General features: G+C 43.7%; 3 protein-coding genes across 5 annotated transcripts; 1 reads left to right on the top strand and 2 right to left on the bottom strand.

The window, feature by feature from the left end:
* Positions 1 to 5: 5 nt before the first annotated feature.
* LOC128875936 (colorectal mutant cancer protein) lies at positions 6 to 13,963 on the top strand. Of its 2 annotated transcripts, none has more exons than XM_054121972.1 (14): positions 6 to 148; positions 2,643 to 2,872; positions 2,993 to 3,129; positions 9,625 to 9,886; positions 10,143 to 10,291; positions 10,376 to 10,600; positions 10,907 to 11,095; positions 11,187 to 11,377; positions 11,454 to 11,720; positions 11,796 to 11,991; positions 12,084 to 12,275; positions 12,344 to 12,531; positions 12,606 to 12,708; positions 13,420 to 13,963. In XM_054121972.1, the coding sequence occupies exons 1-14, from the start codon at positions 39 to 41 to the stop codon at positions 13,528 to 13,530; spliced, it is 2,550 nt and encodes an 849-aa protein (XP_053977947.1). In that variant the 5' UTR covers positions 6 to 38; the 3' UTR covers positions 13,531 to 13,963. The 2 variants fall into 2 exon arrangements, with proteins under 2 accessions (XP_053977947.1, XP_053977946.1); XM_054121971.1 differs by lacking the exons at positions 6 to 148; positions 2,643 to 2,872 and adding exons at positions 3,752 to 6,032; positions 6,768 to 7,167.
* LOC128875939 (small integral membrane protein 4) lies at positions 12,726 to 13,267 on the bottom strand. Its single transcript, XM_054121978.1, has 2 exons — positions 12,949 to 13,267; positions 12,726 to 12,844 (listed from the first exon to the last, which is right to left on the bottom strand). The coding sequence occupies exon 1, from the start codon at positions 13,190 to 13,192 to the stop codon at positions 12,950 to 12,952; it is 243 nt and encodes an 80-aa protein (XP_053977953.1). The 5' UTR covers positions 13,193 to 13,267; the 3' UTR covers positions 12,726 to 12,844; position 12,949.
* On the bottom strand, positions 13,295 to 14,751 carry LOC128875940 (ubiquinol-cytochrome-c reductase complex assembly factor 6). 2 transcript variants are annotated; one of them, XM_054121980.1, is made up of 2 exons: positions 14,241 to 14,751; positions 13,295 to 13,313 (listed from the first exon to the last, which is right to left on the bottom strand). In XM_054121980.1, the coding sequence occupies exon 1, from the start codon at positions 14,422 to 14,424 to the stop codon at positions 14,263 to 14,265; it is 162 nt and encodes a 53-aa protein (XP_053977955.1). In that variant the 5' UTR covers positions 14,425 to 14,751; the 3' UTR covers positions 13,295 to 13,313; positions 14,241 to 14,262. The 2 variants fall into 2 exon arrangements, with proteins under 2 accessions (XP_053977955.1, XP_053977954.1); XM_054121979.1 differs by lacking the exon at positions 13,295 to 13,313 and adding an exon at positions 13,469 to 13,609.
* Between the last annotated feature and the right edge of the window lie 315 nt (positions 14,752 to 15,066).

Genomic DNA, 15,066 nt, shown 5'->3' with positions numbered 1-15,066 from the left:
AAGCGAAGCGAAGTGAAGCGAAGTGAAGTAAAGTGAAAATGTCACAAATCGCGGATGCCGAGAGTGAAGCAGGCTCCATCTGCGACGAGGAACGCGTGAGGAAGTTGTTCCAAGCATGCGACGGCGACGGAGATGGTTTTATCGACAGGTGAATAGTCCGATCGGAGCTGATCGTTAGTTCCTTTACATGTTTATGTCAGATTAACCGTTGATTACTTGAAACAATGTTTCTCTATCGAATAATTGCGTGACTAAAACGAAATGTTTTCTTTACGCATAGGTAGCTGTTAGTAGCGATTAAAAAGCTGTGTATGTATCGATCTACCTACTTACTTATATACGAATTCAACTGTCACACTTCGGAACTGTAGCATACTTGTTGCAACCATAGAACGATATTTAAAATTTAATACGATTAATTGTCGATTAACTCGTCACCACGCGAATCTGATCAAAATTGCCTTTTAATTTATATAATATTCGTATACGTATACGTATACGACGAGTATGTATGGAAAACAGCATACAACGCGCTTACCGTGGTTTCTTCGTTAAACGCATAACCGTGTTCGTTGCTCTCTGTTTCACGTCTTTCGTTCCGTTTCGTTAATTGTTCGGTGCCAAACCATTGCTCCCGCTGCGACTTGTAATACCTATTCGGATCGTTTCTCGCGAAAATTAACCAACCGATGCGCGACGCCGGAAAATCGAGGCTGTTACCGGGGTATTTGTATTCTTCCCTGCACGAAGCAACCAAGCTTCGTTTTTAGCACCAAACGGTTACCGATGCGAACTTTGAATCTTCCTTTCAGATCTTTCACTTCATTCCGGGATGAATTTCCGCGCGCAGATATACATGTATGTAGAGTATAAGAGCGAACGATATATCATTCGCTAATACAGTCTGTTAACTTTTATGTTGTATCTTGACTGGCTAGTATCATTGCTGGCTCGAAAACGATTAAACGATTAAACGATTAAACGATTAAACGATTATACGATTAAAATCCTCACCAAGATAATAGGTATTATATTATCACAAAAGACCTAACGACGATAAAGGATTACTCTAATTCGAAGGACTCCGTCGAAATTTCGTCGGTGAAACAGCATGAAAATGAAAAAGGGAAAAGGGAAAAGGAGAAAGCAAAAGAAGAAAGGGAAAGGGAAAGAGAAAGAGCGAAGCGTTTTCACGTTTCTTTGTGTGTAAAACTTGCCATTCGAAGCTACCCTTGGAAACGAGATCGCTCTCCGTGCTTCTCACCGTTAGACTTGTACCTACTATTTATGTACTTTTAAATACTCTACCGAAACGTTCCTACCCTTGTTTTAGCTTGCGCGATTACCGCACTCCGTTTTCCTCAGTTATATGTTAGAAACCGATGGTGCGAAAATCTAGCGATGCGAATGTCAGACAAAAGTCATGGCACTTTGGTTGCTATAATTCAAAGATACCTTCGACCTCTGGCACTCGATTAACCACGCGATACGCACGCAAATTCCAGCGGCCAAATACCATGCCGACTACGACTGTGTTTGTTCGTTTGTTTGTTCGCTGCCTCATCCGCAACCAGAACGTACCTGACCTACCTAAACGTACGGTTGCACGCTACCGAAACGCGTGAAAACGCATCGACCAGTGCGTTCCGTAGAAATGTTGCAAATCGCAGTGGGCCTTAATCGAGGTCACGTCACCCATTTCCTATGTACGATACTCGAAAAGTAACTATCGACTCGTTGATGATTACTCGGGGATATTGAAAGGCCGCGAAAGAGAATAGATGACGACAAAGGATAGATATGGGGTTGGCGGTAGTTACAGTTACGGTTACGGCTACGCTATGGATGCGTGTGTGTGGCGCGCGTTCGGGTGCGGGAGAACGCTCGGTGTTTTTCTCAGTGAAAACGCGGCATTAGGTAATGTTTCGTTTCTCTCGGTTCTTTCCCTCTTTCACGTAACGAAAACTTGGCCATCTCTCGGCTCTCCCTAACCCTTTTCTCTCTGTTGTCTCTGTTGTTTTCTTTTTAACGACGGACCTAACTGGCGCGGCGCGGCGCGGCACGGCGCGGTGCGGCATATCCAGCCAGGGAACATCGAAGCATCCGAAAAGGGAGGATTATCCGAAGGAGAAGCAGCCCTTTTATTCGCGGTGTGCCCGATTGAAGGGTGTGTGTGCGAACAAAATAGACCGGAACGCGCTTAACATGAAATACCCATGTCGCTTTTCATCGACCGAGCAAGCAACCCTTTTTCACCGCGTATTTGTTCGCTTTTTCGCCGCTTACAACCCACTCTTTCTATTCGTTTTCTTTCTTCTGTAGTGGTGCAACCTTCGACCCGAAAACTATCTCGTGGAACAAGTGTACGGATGGGTATCGTCCATGTTTCGGGGCTAAAGTGGTATTTGTTGCGATGAAAAATCGCCAACTGCGAACATTAGGAAAATTGCAACTAAGCTTATTCGAACAATAACGTGCGTGAGATCCGATCGACGCAACGCGGACGTTATCCTTGTTCGCGTACTGGCGTTCGCCTTCTCTAAACTATTCTCGAACGAGTTTCCGACTTTTTGTTTCTTCTTCGTCGCAAAGCATGTCCGTAAAATCGATGCTCCAAAGTATTCTTCCGTTTGAAATTTTAGCCAAGATCTGCTGACGGTGTGCAGGGAACTCAATCTCGAGAATTCGGTGGAGGAGTTGATGAGGGAATTAGGGGCGGATGAGCACGGTCGCATTTCCTATCAAGAGTTCCTGAGACGACGGTTAGCTTTGCGACCAGAAATCGAAGCTCTTAGGTCCGGCAAGCACCGAACTAGTCCACATCATACGCACACACCAGAGTATTTGCCTACCAGCAGCGACAACAGTCTCGGTGAGTTATCGTTTGGCATTTCGTTCTATCGTTGTAAGCCATTTTTCAAGGGTACACGAAACGTGTTTCGGAAAGAAAGATTTTTACGTTTCGAATAAGCTGATTTTTCGTCTTGTTCAGGTACCGTATCGGGCCGTCATGAAAGTTGGGAATTCGATAGTGGAGCAAGAGATCTCTCTCCGGAGCCTCATACCCTTCAAAAGCTAGTGGAAGCTGCCGCAGGAGGAACCGGAAATATGCTGGATTTGGCGAATAAGGTAGACATCGGACAATCGAAACTGCCTACTTTTTTTTTCCGTGTACCAGACGTGAAAATATTTCCGATCGCTTGACCGTTATCGACCGGTACGGAGGTCACACGATGTACAAGAGCCTGCGATGCGATCCCCTGTCCGCCCCCCCCCCCCCCCCCGTGGTTCGTGGTTCGTGGTTCGTGGTTCGTGGTTCGTGGTTCGTGGTTCGTGGTTCGTGATTCGTCACCTAGGCGGTAATTGCCAATAAAAATGCGTCTCGTTTCATCCAACGAACTACCTCTATCAAGTTGACAGGAGATACATTGTAAGTTTGAATTGTTCCAATCAATAGATATTGAAATGTACGTAGAAAAATTGTCCACGATTACTTTTTAACCGACTTGGAAAAAGAAGGAGGTTATTTTCTTTTTCCTCAACTTTTCGTGGTCGGAAATATTACTTTCTCGAAAAACATTGGTATAATAATCACGTAAAAAGTTTTCAGTTTCGTCCTCTTGGTCGACGCCGACGGATCGAACGCTCGCGTGGCCAATGTTTTTCTATGGGAAAACACGATCGTTACCTTCTATCGCGACGGTTGCTCGCTTTTCTTCCCCCGGATATTTACTTCCCGCCTATCTTCCAGTCTCGAGAATTTCATCTGCGTTGGGGTCTACGAGCTTTGGAACGAATTGTTCGAGCTGCCACGACACTACGACGCAATAAACTGGGGGCGTCTACTACACGGTCGCAGTCTATTACTCGTACGCGTAACTACCTACGAATAAATTAATAAAAATTTAATTTCTTTGTTAACGCATCTTCCGGTCGCTTCCATGTATTCAACGGAACACGTTCAATTAATTTTTTTCAACAAATTATCGATAATTTTACAAGAATCGATCGGCTTAGTCGTTTCTATGGTAAGAGCCAGTAACGATCAGGTAAGCGTACGCTTTAACGTGTAGTCGTCCGAACGAGATGAATTTTATTTTACAACACGCGAGAGCTCTTTAGACCTTTGACTATTATTTAGTCCCTATTGTCAACTTGGATAGTCAAGGTTATAGACGTAGACATGGATATAAAATAGGCCAGCATTGACGAGTAACGCAAGTATACAAGGATATGTATTTGGCAATCGGTGTAAGAGAGACGAGAATATCTCTGAGTTTTCGATGCGATGCGTCCCAAGATCGGCTACTCTCGGCATCGCTCGGACTCTTTCGGCCACCGCTACGTGAAATGCGTAAAGGGTGTGGGAGAATCGGTGGCTCAGTCCGTCACCGAGCGAGCGTTTTGTCTGATGTACTAGTGATTGGTCACCGTCACGAGTCACACGAGTTGTGTCACGACTCACGCGTCATCGCTCCGAATAACCGATATCTCGTGCGCACACCACTAATAATCTATTACATGTACAATTTTTTCACGCGAGCCATAGTCGTGTTGTCCGATTTCAAAGGACAAAACGTCGAGGTCGCTATACTTGGACGGCACTGATCGAGTGTTTGTACTTTGCTTCCTGGCCAATTTTCCTTAGAGGTCCAAGTGTTACCAGTAACGATCGGTAATCGGATAGGGCAAACGATAATGCGTGGACACCGTATCTCAACCTCTTTATAAACTGTTTTATGAATGTCGCGTCGTCTTTAGATATGTCGACGGTAGGCTCGGTAACGCATACAAGATTGTTGTATGCTTTTTCGGTTCTTGTTCGTTTGTTTACATTTTAAAAATAAAACAACATTCCTACACCTAGATCGATTCGCTACTACTACGTTACTAATATTACCGATACGGAACGAGGTAAAGTTTCAAGGTCGCTCAAAGTACGAATACCGATAAATTTCCTCGATTGATTTTCGTACACGTTACGAATTGGAAAGTATCGCGACACGCAAACACATCGAATAACGAGTAACGATACATCGACCGAACGTTTCCTGGCTCCGGTTAACGACGTATCAACCGATAGTAACGCACAGGCACTCGTTGAGAATCCCCTATCGAAATAGATTTCTAGGACTCGATCTTTGGTAGCATGAAAATTCAACGATTATTAAACGACGACGACGACGACGACGACGACGACGACGACGACGACGATTCGACGCGCGATGCTTAAGATTGACAGAGGTTGGTCCGCATTTACGTAAAATGCTGGAAAGACGATCAATCGCGCGACGAGAATCAATGTAAAAGCAATTAAAGCGATGCTAGCAACGTGAATTGCGCGGCAACGTACACAACCTAACGTTATTTCTCGTGCATTTCTTCCATCTCGGAGTTGTTCCATCTTTGTCGAGTCGTTGACGGTACGATAATCTGAAGCTAATCGTAAGACCATCCGTCTCATATCTACCGACCAGGAAGCGCTCGAGTCTATGCGACTCGTTTCGATGTTTCGACGCAAAAGTAGAAAACGAGCTGTAACGTTAAAAGAGGACGGGGAATCAACGATGCGAACAACGAGCTACTAGCCGCGAGATGAAATAATTATCGACTTTATCGCGAAATCTTTGTTCCACGCGTTGGCATAATTATCACAAAAATAACAACGAAACGGTGGAATCGGTTTTGAAACATTCGGAAAATTCTTCCATGACGGTTTTTATCGTATCGACCCCGCGTAAAGACTAATTGCAGCAGGTGGTAAGGACCTCGTTAAGTCTGCTCCGGAAACCTCTAGCCCTTTCTCGCGTTCATAATTACCGGTCGAGTAATTCATTTATTTAACCGCATATGCGTATGTGCTTGATCCGTCCGTTTGCGACGACGCCAACGCCGACGCGACGTTCTCTCCGAATCTTGATCTCGTCGGGAATTGATATACATGATAGTATACTCTGGCTAGAGCAACTAACCACCACCTTTCTAGATCGACAAGTTTGTGCCAACTGTGACCTCGTACGAATGCAATTACGGTAATCGGTCGTTCAACTTTTGGGTTGTTGGTAAATATGTTTACTACCGAAAGAGATTTATAATCACGCTCGGTTCTTCGATTCGAGAGTATCGCGCGCATGATTTTCATTTTAATTCGTTGAGGAAGGCCCTATAATAGAATCACAAGAGGCGTCGAAACGCATCGTTGAAAAGCTAACAAATAGCCGTGTAACCGTAGGGAGAACATCCAAGACCAACGTTGACCGGGCCACTAATGACAGGTTAACGAGCACCCGGAATGCCGCGCTCGTTAAACACGTTGAACGCGAAAAAAAAAACTTTAACGGGCAAATCTGACGCCATTAAAGCGTTCAGCCCTAGGTGTTGGAGCTTTTCCATGATTTTGACATCGACTAAATCACTGTTGCTTGTCGCCAGACGAAAACTCAACGAACTTGGCACGTACCAAACCGACAAAATTTTTGCCGTGCTGCCGTACAAATTCTAATTAGCAGCTACGATTTTCTCGTTTCACGCTTTAAATTCGATTCGAACAAGTTCGAACAAGTTTCGATAGTGCAAAACTCGTTGATAAATTTTTACCTTTCATACATTTTTCTATTCTTATTATTATTTTTCTTATTCGTTGGTGCAGTAACAAAACATTCGTTATACGTAAATAAGATGTATCGTCGATTCTCGTTCGGGACGTAACGAATCGATTCTGCTCGGTTCAACTATCGATCGCTACGATATCATGACGAGTCAAACAGATCCTACGGAGAGAAAGAATTAAGGAAAAGCACGAGAGGCAACGTGGCGGGCTTCACGGTAGCCGCAAACAATGGCTCCGCGGATCGGTTACACCGCCAGAGAGTGCAGCAGCAACAGCAACAGCAACATCGGTACTGTCAACGAGCGAACAAATTCTCAGTGCAAACGAATAGAGTCTCTAACTTTGGCAAAGAGATTTTGGAGACGGCGCGTCGAAACGACCCGATTTACGTACACTGTGCCACAACCGAGAACGAGGATGCCGAGAAAGAGGAGAAAGAAGAATCGAAAGGATTAACTAGGTCCCGATCGTGGCTCTGCTGCCCGGCTGATCGCGGCTCCGATACAACTGTTCCTATACAAGTTGAAATTAATCACAGAGACAAGCATCGTGAATCTGTAAGTCTGGGAGTTTATTCGACGCTACGTGTTTTCCGACAATTTCTACCTATCATTGCACGCACTTAAAATATACATTAGATGACAATTTAGAGTCTACTCTGTAAGCTCATACGAAATCGACTACTCTTTAAACTTTAATCCCGTAGAGATAGTACCGCCGGTGACGAGCGACCGACGCCGACGCCGACGCCGACGCCGACGCCTAACCAACCAGACGATCGATATCGCAGTCAAGTTTCCGAATAACCTTTAGTTCGTTCTCTGGTAATTTCGTTTTCCCTCTGTCGACACTTTCGACCAACCGAATAAATCAATTTAATTTCATGTTTTCCATCGAATTACCCAAAGTATCGCGCCACGAGATTTTCTGCTGCACAGAGGGTATCAATTTTTCGTATAGACCATCAAAAAAGATATCTCTTCCAAATGTCGTATATTTACGACGAATACGACAGTTAAAAGTTACGAGCGTCTAACGAAGTAAGCGTTCCCGATCGAGTTTAACCCCCGCACTGCCGCGTGGGTTGGCCCACTCTTATTATCGTTCTCTTTTCATTCGTTAAATTCTCATTTTACGTTTTTCTTTACGTTTGCTGCGATACTTTTCTTCGTGTAGCTGTGCGACACGAGCGCACATCTACAGCCCTTCAGGTAAATTCTGCGTTTCCATGTAGAAATGCTCGACGGCCTCTCCCCGATCAGCCTTGTCGTTAGCATTACACCGCTGCTTCGCTTAACCACAATTTCCGGTATCGCTTTACCACGCACGCAAGCAAAGTATCCAAAGGCCGTGGATGTCTCGCAAAGGAAATTTGGTCCGATTGTTCGTTCTTTTCGATCCTCGAGGCGCACTCACGAAAGAAAAAAGAAACGAGACGGAAAGCAACTCCAATCCCGTCCAACCTCTCTTTGGTAATCGTGTCGTGAGTAATTGCGAAGAATTTACAGTGCAAGCCTCGTTTCATCGACGCAACGAGGTATACACAAGTACATACCATTGTATGTAGTTACCTATGTTTATCGATTCGAATTTTTGGCAAACAACCTCGTTTACTCTATCAGGAGTACGACGCTATCGAAAGAAAACCGAAATTAGGAAAAAGCTAATCTTTATTAGCGATGTTACAGCTATTATTCGCGCATGGATCGTTAAAAATCACGTAAATCGATGAACGAAAACAACGTTTAGGTTCTCTTCGGGGCACACGTCGGTACCAAACTTGTTCCACAAGTACCAACGTTACAGCGTGGAGGAGCCATCGTGCAACGTCTATTATCCGGACAGGGGGGCGCGTCCTCGCAGCTTTTTCCTGGTAGATGAATGTAGTCATCCGACTCTGCCATAGACGTCGCGCAAACCACCGCCAAGATAACCATCAAGCTCAATAATCGTTTCATCTTTTAAGATTCTTCTCAAACGAACGTATCGAGTTCCCACCTAAAAATTGTTCCATTTCTTGTGTATGGAGTATACGCAGTAGTGTATATTCGATAAAACAACGTCGAATAAAGTACACGAATGGACGATTATCGAGGGAGTATGTGTAGACCGAAAGATCGTACTTGTTTTCGCGAATATGGGATGAGAAATTATTCTACGTATTTAATTTACCTGTTATATCGTGATGTAACGTTGACAAGATTTCCACGCGACCTTTTCGACACCGCGAAACCAGTAGCCGGATCTCGAATAAAACCGCGTAATTGCGAACGGTGATTCTTATACACGCGGATCTATTACGTGGCCAGAAATCATTAGCGTCGTAGTTGGTCGTAGTCGTCGCGTTTACTAACCGTACGTTACGGCCGGTTGCCTCCGCGAAGGACACTCGTGCACTCGTGATGCCGTCGTTGTAAACAGGAATGTTCGCGGCCGCGCCGACGGAATGTTTTCTTCTCTTTCTCGCGTTCGCGCTCGCGTTCGCGCTCGCGCTCGCGCTCGCGCTCGAAATGTCCCGAATACGTCGGAAATTAATCAAGACCGGCCGACGATAAGAAGGGGGTCCATCCCCGAGGCCGTCACCATTTACGGAAAATTAAGCTACATACTGTTTTTTTTAACACCAAAGTGTTTTATATAGATCGGGGGAGGGCACCTAATATTGGTAAAAAGTGTGACGAAAAAGCGTTACGCTATGAGTCACGTCTATTCTCTCGGACATCTTTCTCTTTCACTCTCTGTCCTTTTCTACGTTCGACGCTCGTTTCCTCAGACCTTTTTTTTCTCTTTCTCTGTCCTTTTCTACGTTCGACGCTCGACTCGAGCCAAATGTAAACACAGAATAGACGTTATACAAAATGTTGAAATTGACACGGTTCGACTCGTCGCATCGTTTCGAACGTTCTCGATAACGATGCCGTATCCGATGAAATTTCAATTAAGAAAGTGAATTTGTTTAGACTATCGCGAACATTTGTTTAGATATAGCCATTGGGTAATGGTTTTGGTTGCAGCTTCACGCGGCCGCGCTCTCGTCCCTGCGATCCGAGGTAGCTGAGCTAAACTCGAGACTGATAACGGCGACCAGGGCAAGGGAAGCTGTCGAAGCGGCTTTGGTTCGAGCCGAGGTCCAAGCAGCGAGAGCCGAACAGAGAGCAGACCAACAAGCAGCGAGACACGAGGAAAGGCTTACAGAGTTGCACTCTGTGATCGCCGAGCTCGGCAGGCAGCTCGAAAGGCATCGAGCTACCGTTATCGCCGAGGAGGATGAGTCCGGTAATGGAGAACCACCGATTCTTTAAATTTATTACGCGGCTCGAAAAGTTGCTCGGCTATAGACTCCCACGTGATATTTATCGCTGTTACCTTTTCACAAACATACATTCGTACCGTAATTAAATTACGGTATATTGTAATTTTCAATGCACATTCGACTCGATCGATGAAATACAATAACTCGCGAGCGAATCGCAGCCTCGGTTCAACATCGAATCATTGTGTCTTCCTTGTTGCCATGTCTTACGATTCGTAGAAATAGAGACGAGCAGAGATGCGGAGGGCTCGATCACGAATCCGGTCGAAGAGAGCGAAGCTGGTGGCGATATCCATGGTGACGGAGATCGTACCTTAGCGGACGTCGATTCCAGCTGCTGCGAAGATATCGAGCCGCGTGCTATCGAGGTACGAAACTTTGAGAAACAGTTTAATTGGTTAATCGGTTAACGGTTAATATTTCTCTTTGTAAAAATGCCACTATATCGATAGAATGAGAGAGAACAGTTGGATAGTCCGGCGGCGTTGCCGACCCCAGAGCCAACGCATCAGGCAGCCTCGTGCCAAAGCGTGGCGGTGGCTACGTTACAGGAAGAGATCACAGCTCTTCGAGCAGAAATTGCGAGCCTACAAACGCAACTCGCTAGTTGTAAAAATCAGGCTAGCAGTCAGAAGCAGCACCAGCTTGACAGCGAATCGCCTCGCAGAGAACCAAGAGTGGGTACCAATCGTATTTATTCTATTTCTACAACTTTTTCAACAGTATTTTCCGATGATTAATTCTTTAACTTGTTAACCCTTTGGATTTCACGAGCCGATTTTTCCGACCAACGAATCGACCATCTTCCGTGCCATTCAAATAATTCAACTTAAAAAGTGGTGGATCAAAGACATATCAAGGATATTCGACGAGTTAATATTGAACGTTCGAGCCAGAATAAAGTTTCGCAAAAAATATATTTTTAACCACACTTTCGACGTAACATCGCCATGTACGCCACCGTACTCTTTCCATTGCTGCAGACAAGGGGCAACACCAGCTCGCCAGAACCTTTGAGTGCACCTTGTTCGCCGCTCTTACCACCTCTACAGACACCGCCGACAAAGAGCGTAACGAGGGAGGAAGCTCCGGTTCTGAAAATGGCCGAGAGGGTGAGACTCAGAAGAACGGACGAGAGGCATATCACAGGACCCGATATTACCAACTTGGGGGTATGTACCTAATCGTTTCCATATCCACGCGTGCCTAGAATATCAAAATGGTTTTCGTCAAAATGGTTCCGATTACCGACAACACGGTTAGGTATGCTCCACGATGGTAGCAGAGCACTTGGTGTCCGATTTGCTCGAGCACTCGAACCTTCAAGAACTGAACGGGTCCGAGAGACAATTCGAAGTTGAAACGGAGAGACTGAACAGCAGACTAGAGCACGCGCGAGCAAACAACGCTGTTCTTGCGCTCACTTTGCACGAGAGCAAAGCGCAATGCGATAGGTATCGTCAAACTTGCATACGCCTCAACCGATCAACTACGCCTCCCAGTTTTCTGCACATCTTTTTTCTCCCTCAGATTGAGCCTACTGGTAGGAAAGTACGAGTCAAATGCTACCGCGTTACGCCTAGCTCTTTCCTACAGCGATCGCGCGATAGAAGCTTACGACGTTCTCGTAGCCTTGTTGGAAAGCGAGATCGGTTTGTCAACGGAAAGAACCAGTACTACGATCGATAACCGAAGGGCAGCCGAGCACGTAGCCTATCATGTTTTGAATAAATTGGAAAACGACTGTACCAACACTCTAAATGCACCGTGGGAGGATAGCATAGTCTTGTCGGATGAGTAAGGACAATTTGTTCGCGCGATTCCATCCATCCATCCATCCATCCATCTATCTGGATTACTCTTTATCTTTAGATCTGAAGTAACGTGGAGCGTCGAAGATGAACAAAGGCTCAGAAGGCACATCAGTAGACTAAAAGGAGAACGTGCTATGGTCAGATCGACCGCAGTGGAATTGGAAAGTATTCACTCGGAACCTTTGAACTCTAAGAACACCATTTCTCTAGCAGAAGCTCGAAAATTAGACTTGGAAACCGCCGTGTTAATGCAGGTCGGTACCTAATTCCGTCTATCATGCGAGTCGTTTCCAGTCACTTTTCGGGCAAATCAGTCAAATATACACCTCTCGTAATAATCGAGCAGGAATTGATGGCTATGCGAGAAGACAAAGCAGAGTTACGAGCACGCGTTTTCCTCTTGGAGAAGGAACGGGCTACCATAGAATTAAAATTAAACGCACGCGACACGCAAATTGCAGCCCAACATGCTGCCATTGAACATCTCCAAGGCCAACTAAACGATACGGAGGCCATGCTAGCAATGGCATCGAATAAAGTAAGATCACGATTTCCATTTAAAATTCAAAATTATCTTCTTTGAACTGGTAAATTGTATACGCACAGGATCGAGGTTTGAGCGACAACGAAAGCGAAGGCATAGAATCCGAATTGATAGAGGCGCTAGGTCGAGAAGCTAGGCTAAAGGAACGATTACAGGAACTAGTTTCGACGTTGGATAAAGTTAACAAGAACTCCGAGCTAAGACATCAACAGTCGGCTGAACTTGTCAATGACCTGAAAAGAGCCAATGGGTAATTTGACTGTGTGCCAAAAAAGAATTTCAAATTTACGACAAATCGTCTCCTAACCGTATTTCTATTTTTAGATCTCTGGTACAGACTTTAGAGAAATCCAAGAAAAAATATCAATCCAGGCTGAAGAAGTTGGAACAACAAATGTTAGGAATGGTAGAAAGACATGCCGCGCAGGTATGACTAAGGACAAATATAATCAAAAATTCGCTAACGTTTACTATACGTTTCACATTCGTCTTAATCTACATAAATTACAATATTTCCGTGGCTCCCGATCTTTTTTCTTAAATAATCCAAGACCACGTGAAACCTGTGGAAGAGAAAATGTCTTCTCAGCTATATTAAGCGAAAAAAAATGCTTAATTTGCAACTACTCACAACCTCCGATGTCGATTGTGTGTTTCTTGTACGTACGTTAAACGGACTGTGCTCGCATTTCACGTAATCTTTCTTCGACCGCCTCCTCTAATCGCCTTCTCTTGTACGTCTTGTAAAAGTTAACCTCTCCAACGTGCCAGTGTATCATAGTAAACTCCAGGACGGCACCGGCAGCAAAGAACACTGGTAAAATACGAAATTCACCGAGAGCCTTCCCGGGCAAATTATTATACCATATTTTCAATTTCCTTCTCAGCTTGTAACGCAATTTAGTTGACATTCTTATTACAAACGAAATAACCTATATCATCCGGCACTCGCCATCTTGTTTTTAATCATCGGCGCAGAGCCAAGCGCACCAATTCACATCCACTTTCCCCATTTCCATGTTCCATGTATTTCTGCGCAATCGCGTTCCATTCAATGTATTTCATAGAAATTAACCAATTATTTGCGGTCGTTTAAATATTTTTTCGAGAACCTTTTTATACGCACATGAATTTATAGGCGAAAATGCTGAAGCAACGCATAGCATTACTGGAGGAGGAATCGGCAGGATACAAAACCAGTCTACCGCTTCAGTCGCAAAGTTCTGGAGCCAGTGAAACGTCGTTATGACAATTGAGTGATTAATGAAAATCATTGGTCATCGTCTCGACGCGGGAATATTTTTTATTATCTTTCCTGTCGTTGCAGTCTAATCGAAACGAAGATAAAAATTTACGTATTTTTCTACAGGAATAGTTATTCGAAAATAATGCTTGATTATTCGCTTTTTGTAATTCTATAAAAAAGATTGCGCGTGTAGTGGCTATCCTAACGAATTTCAATCACCAAGTTAGGCTTTGCGAATCTGTTACCGAGATACATCGATGCGTGCAAACTATTTAACAAAGTCCTCCAGGTGTACCGTGACGTATAAATGATTGTTACTTAATAATATATGTCGTTTATAGACCGTGATATTCATCTTGTACATATGTATATTTCAAGCATTAAAGAGAAGCGTGATACATGTAAACTATGATGAAATAAATTGTGCTTTATTAAATCGGTTACTATTGACAAACCTTTGCATTAATTTTACAAAGCGTATCGTTATTTCATGTGTATTTCTTATTTTCCTGGCCCGTAACAATGTCACCATCTAAATGATCGAGTTTCTATACGTATATTGTAAAACTTGTAACATTGTTACGCATTGTTACACACGTTAAAAAAAGCCAACATTTATTGCGTTACCTTTATATACATTTCAATTTCTATAAGCAATGTGTCGTGAATCATTGTTAAAACTTGAGTATTTACAAACTCCAATTTATTCTTACTTCGTTACTGTATCCGGTGCAATTACGTTTCTGCTAATCTTTCTTTCACTGCCTGTTCTATAAGATCGTCTAGATCGTCGAGTGGTTTGTATACAGCGTGTACACATTGTGCACCAGCTATCATAGAAAGCATCGCCATTGAACAAAAAGATACGAATCGCAAGTATGACACTCCGGCAGGCATTATGTATGTTTTTCAACTGTCATCGACACAATTCGTAATTCAGTCTCGCGAATATAATCCTTACTGATTTCGTAACCGCGATTCTTTGTGTCTTCACGATGGTTCACGCAATCACGCGACCATTAAAGATCTGGCTTTCCTCGACTGCCTCTTTTACCAGCTATTTCTTCTATTCCTAATCAATAATCCCACTTTCTAAATACTCGTTATTCACGTTAGATCGTTAGTGTACTTTTTCGAATAATAACTTTATGGTATGTTAAACACTATTACGCTGATTACGCTTACTGTATTGTATATCCACTTGAACGCATGTACGCATGCGTCTTCGAACGAGTATCACCGTGAACGTAGCAAATTATATATTTTAGCAATATCGATAGTAAAATACGGTTAAATTGAAAACGAGAATCAAACACGACCAACTTGATTATTCCATAATAAATTCTCCACTTAAATTTTATTTGCATTTAAAGTCAGAGATTGTAATGAAACTGAAATATAGTGTAATCGATGTTAATTGACATGAAATGAAAAAAGAAATTAGGCTATCGATCTGTAACTTTTCGCTTTCTTTATAAGTCGTAGTTGCTTTGAAGTAATTATTGATGTATGTTGAGCTAGAAAAATATATTACACAGC

This window comes from Hylaeus volcanicus, chromosome 4 (assembly GCF_026283585.1).
Source record: "Hylaeus volcanicus isolate JK05 chromosome 4, UHH_iyHylVolc1.0_haploid, whole genome shotgun sequence".
Classification (NCBI taxonomy): Eukaryota; Metazoa; Arthropoda; class Insecta; order Hymenoptera; family Colletidae; genus Hylaeus; species Hylaeus volcanicus.
The sequence above is the reverse complement of the archived record's forward strand: the minus strand, read 5'-3'. Positions and strand labels throughout refer to the sequence as shown.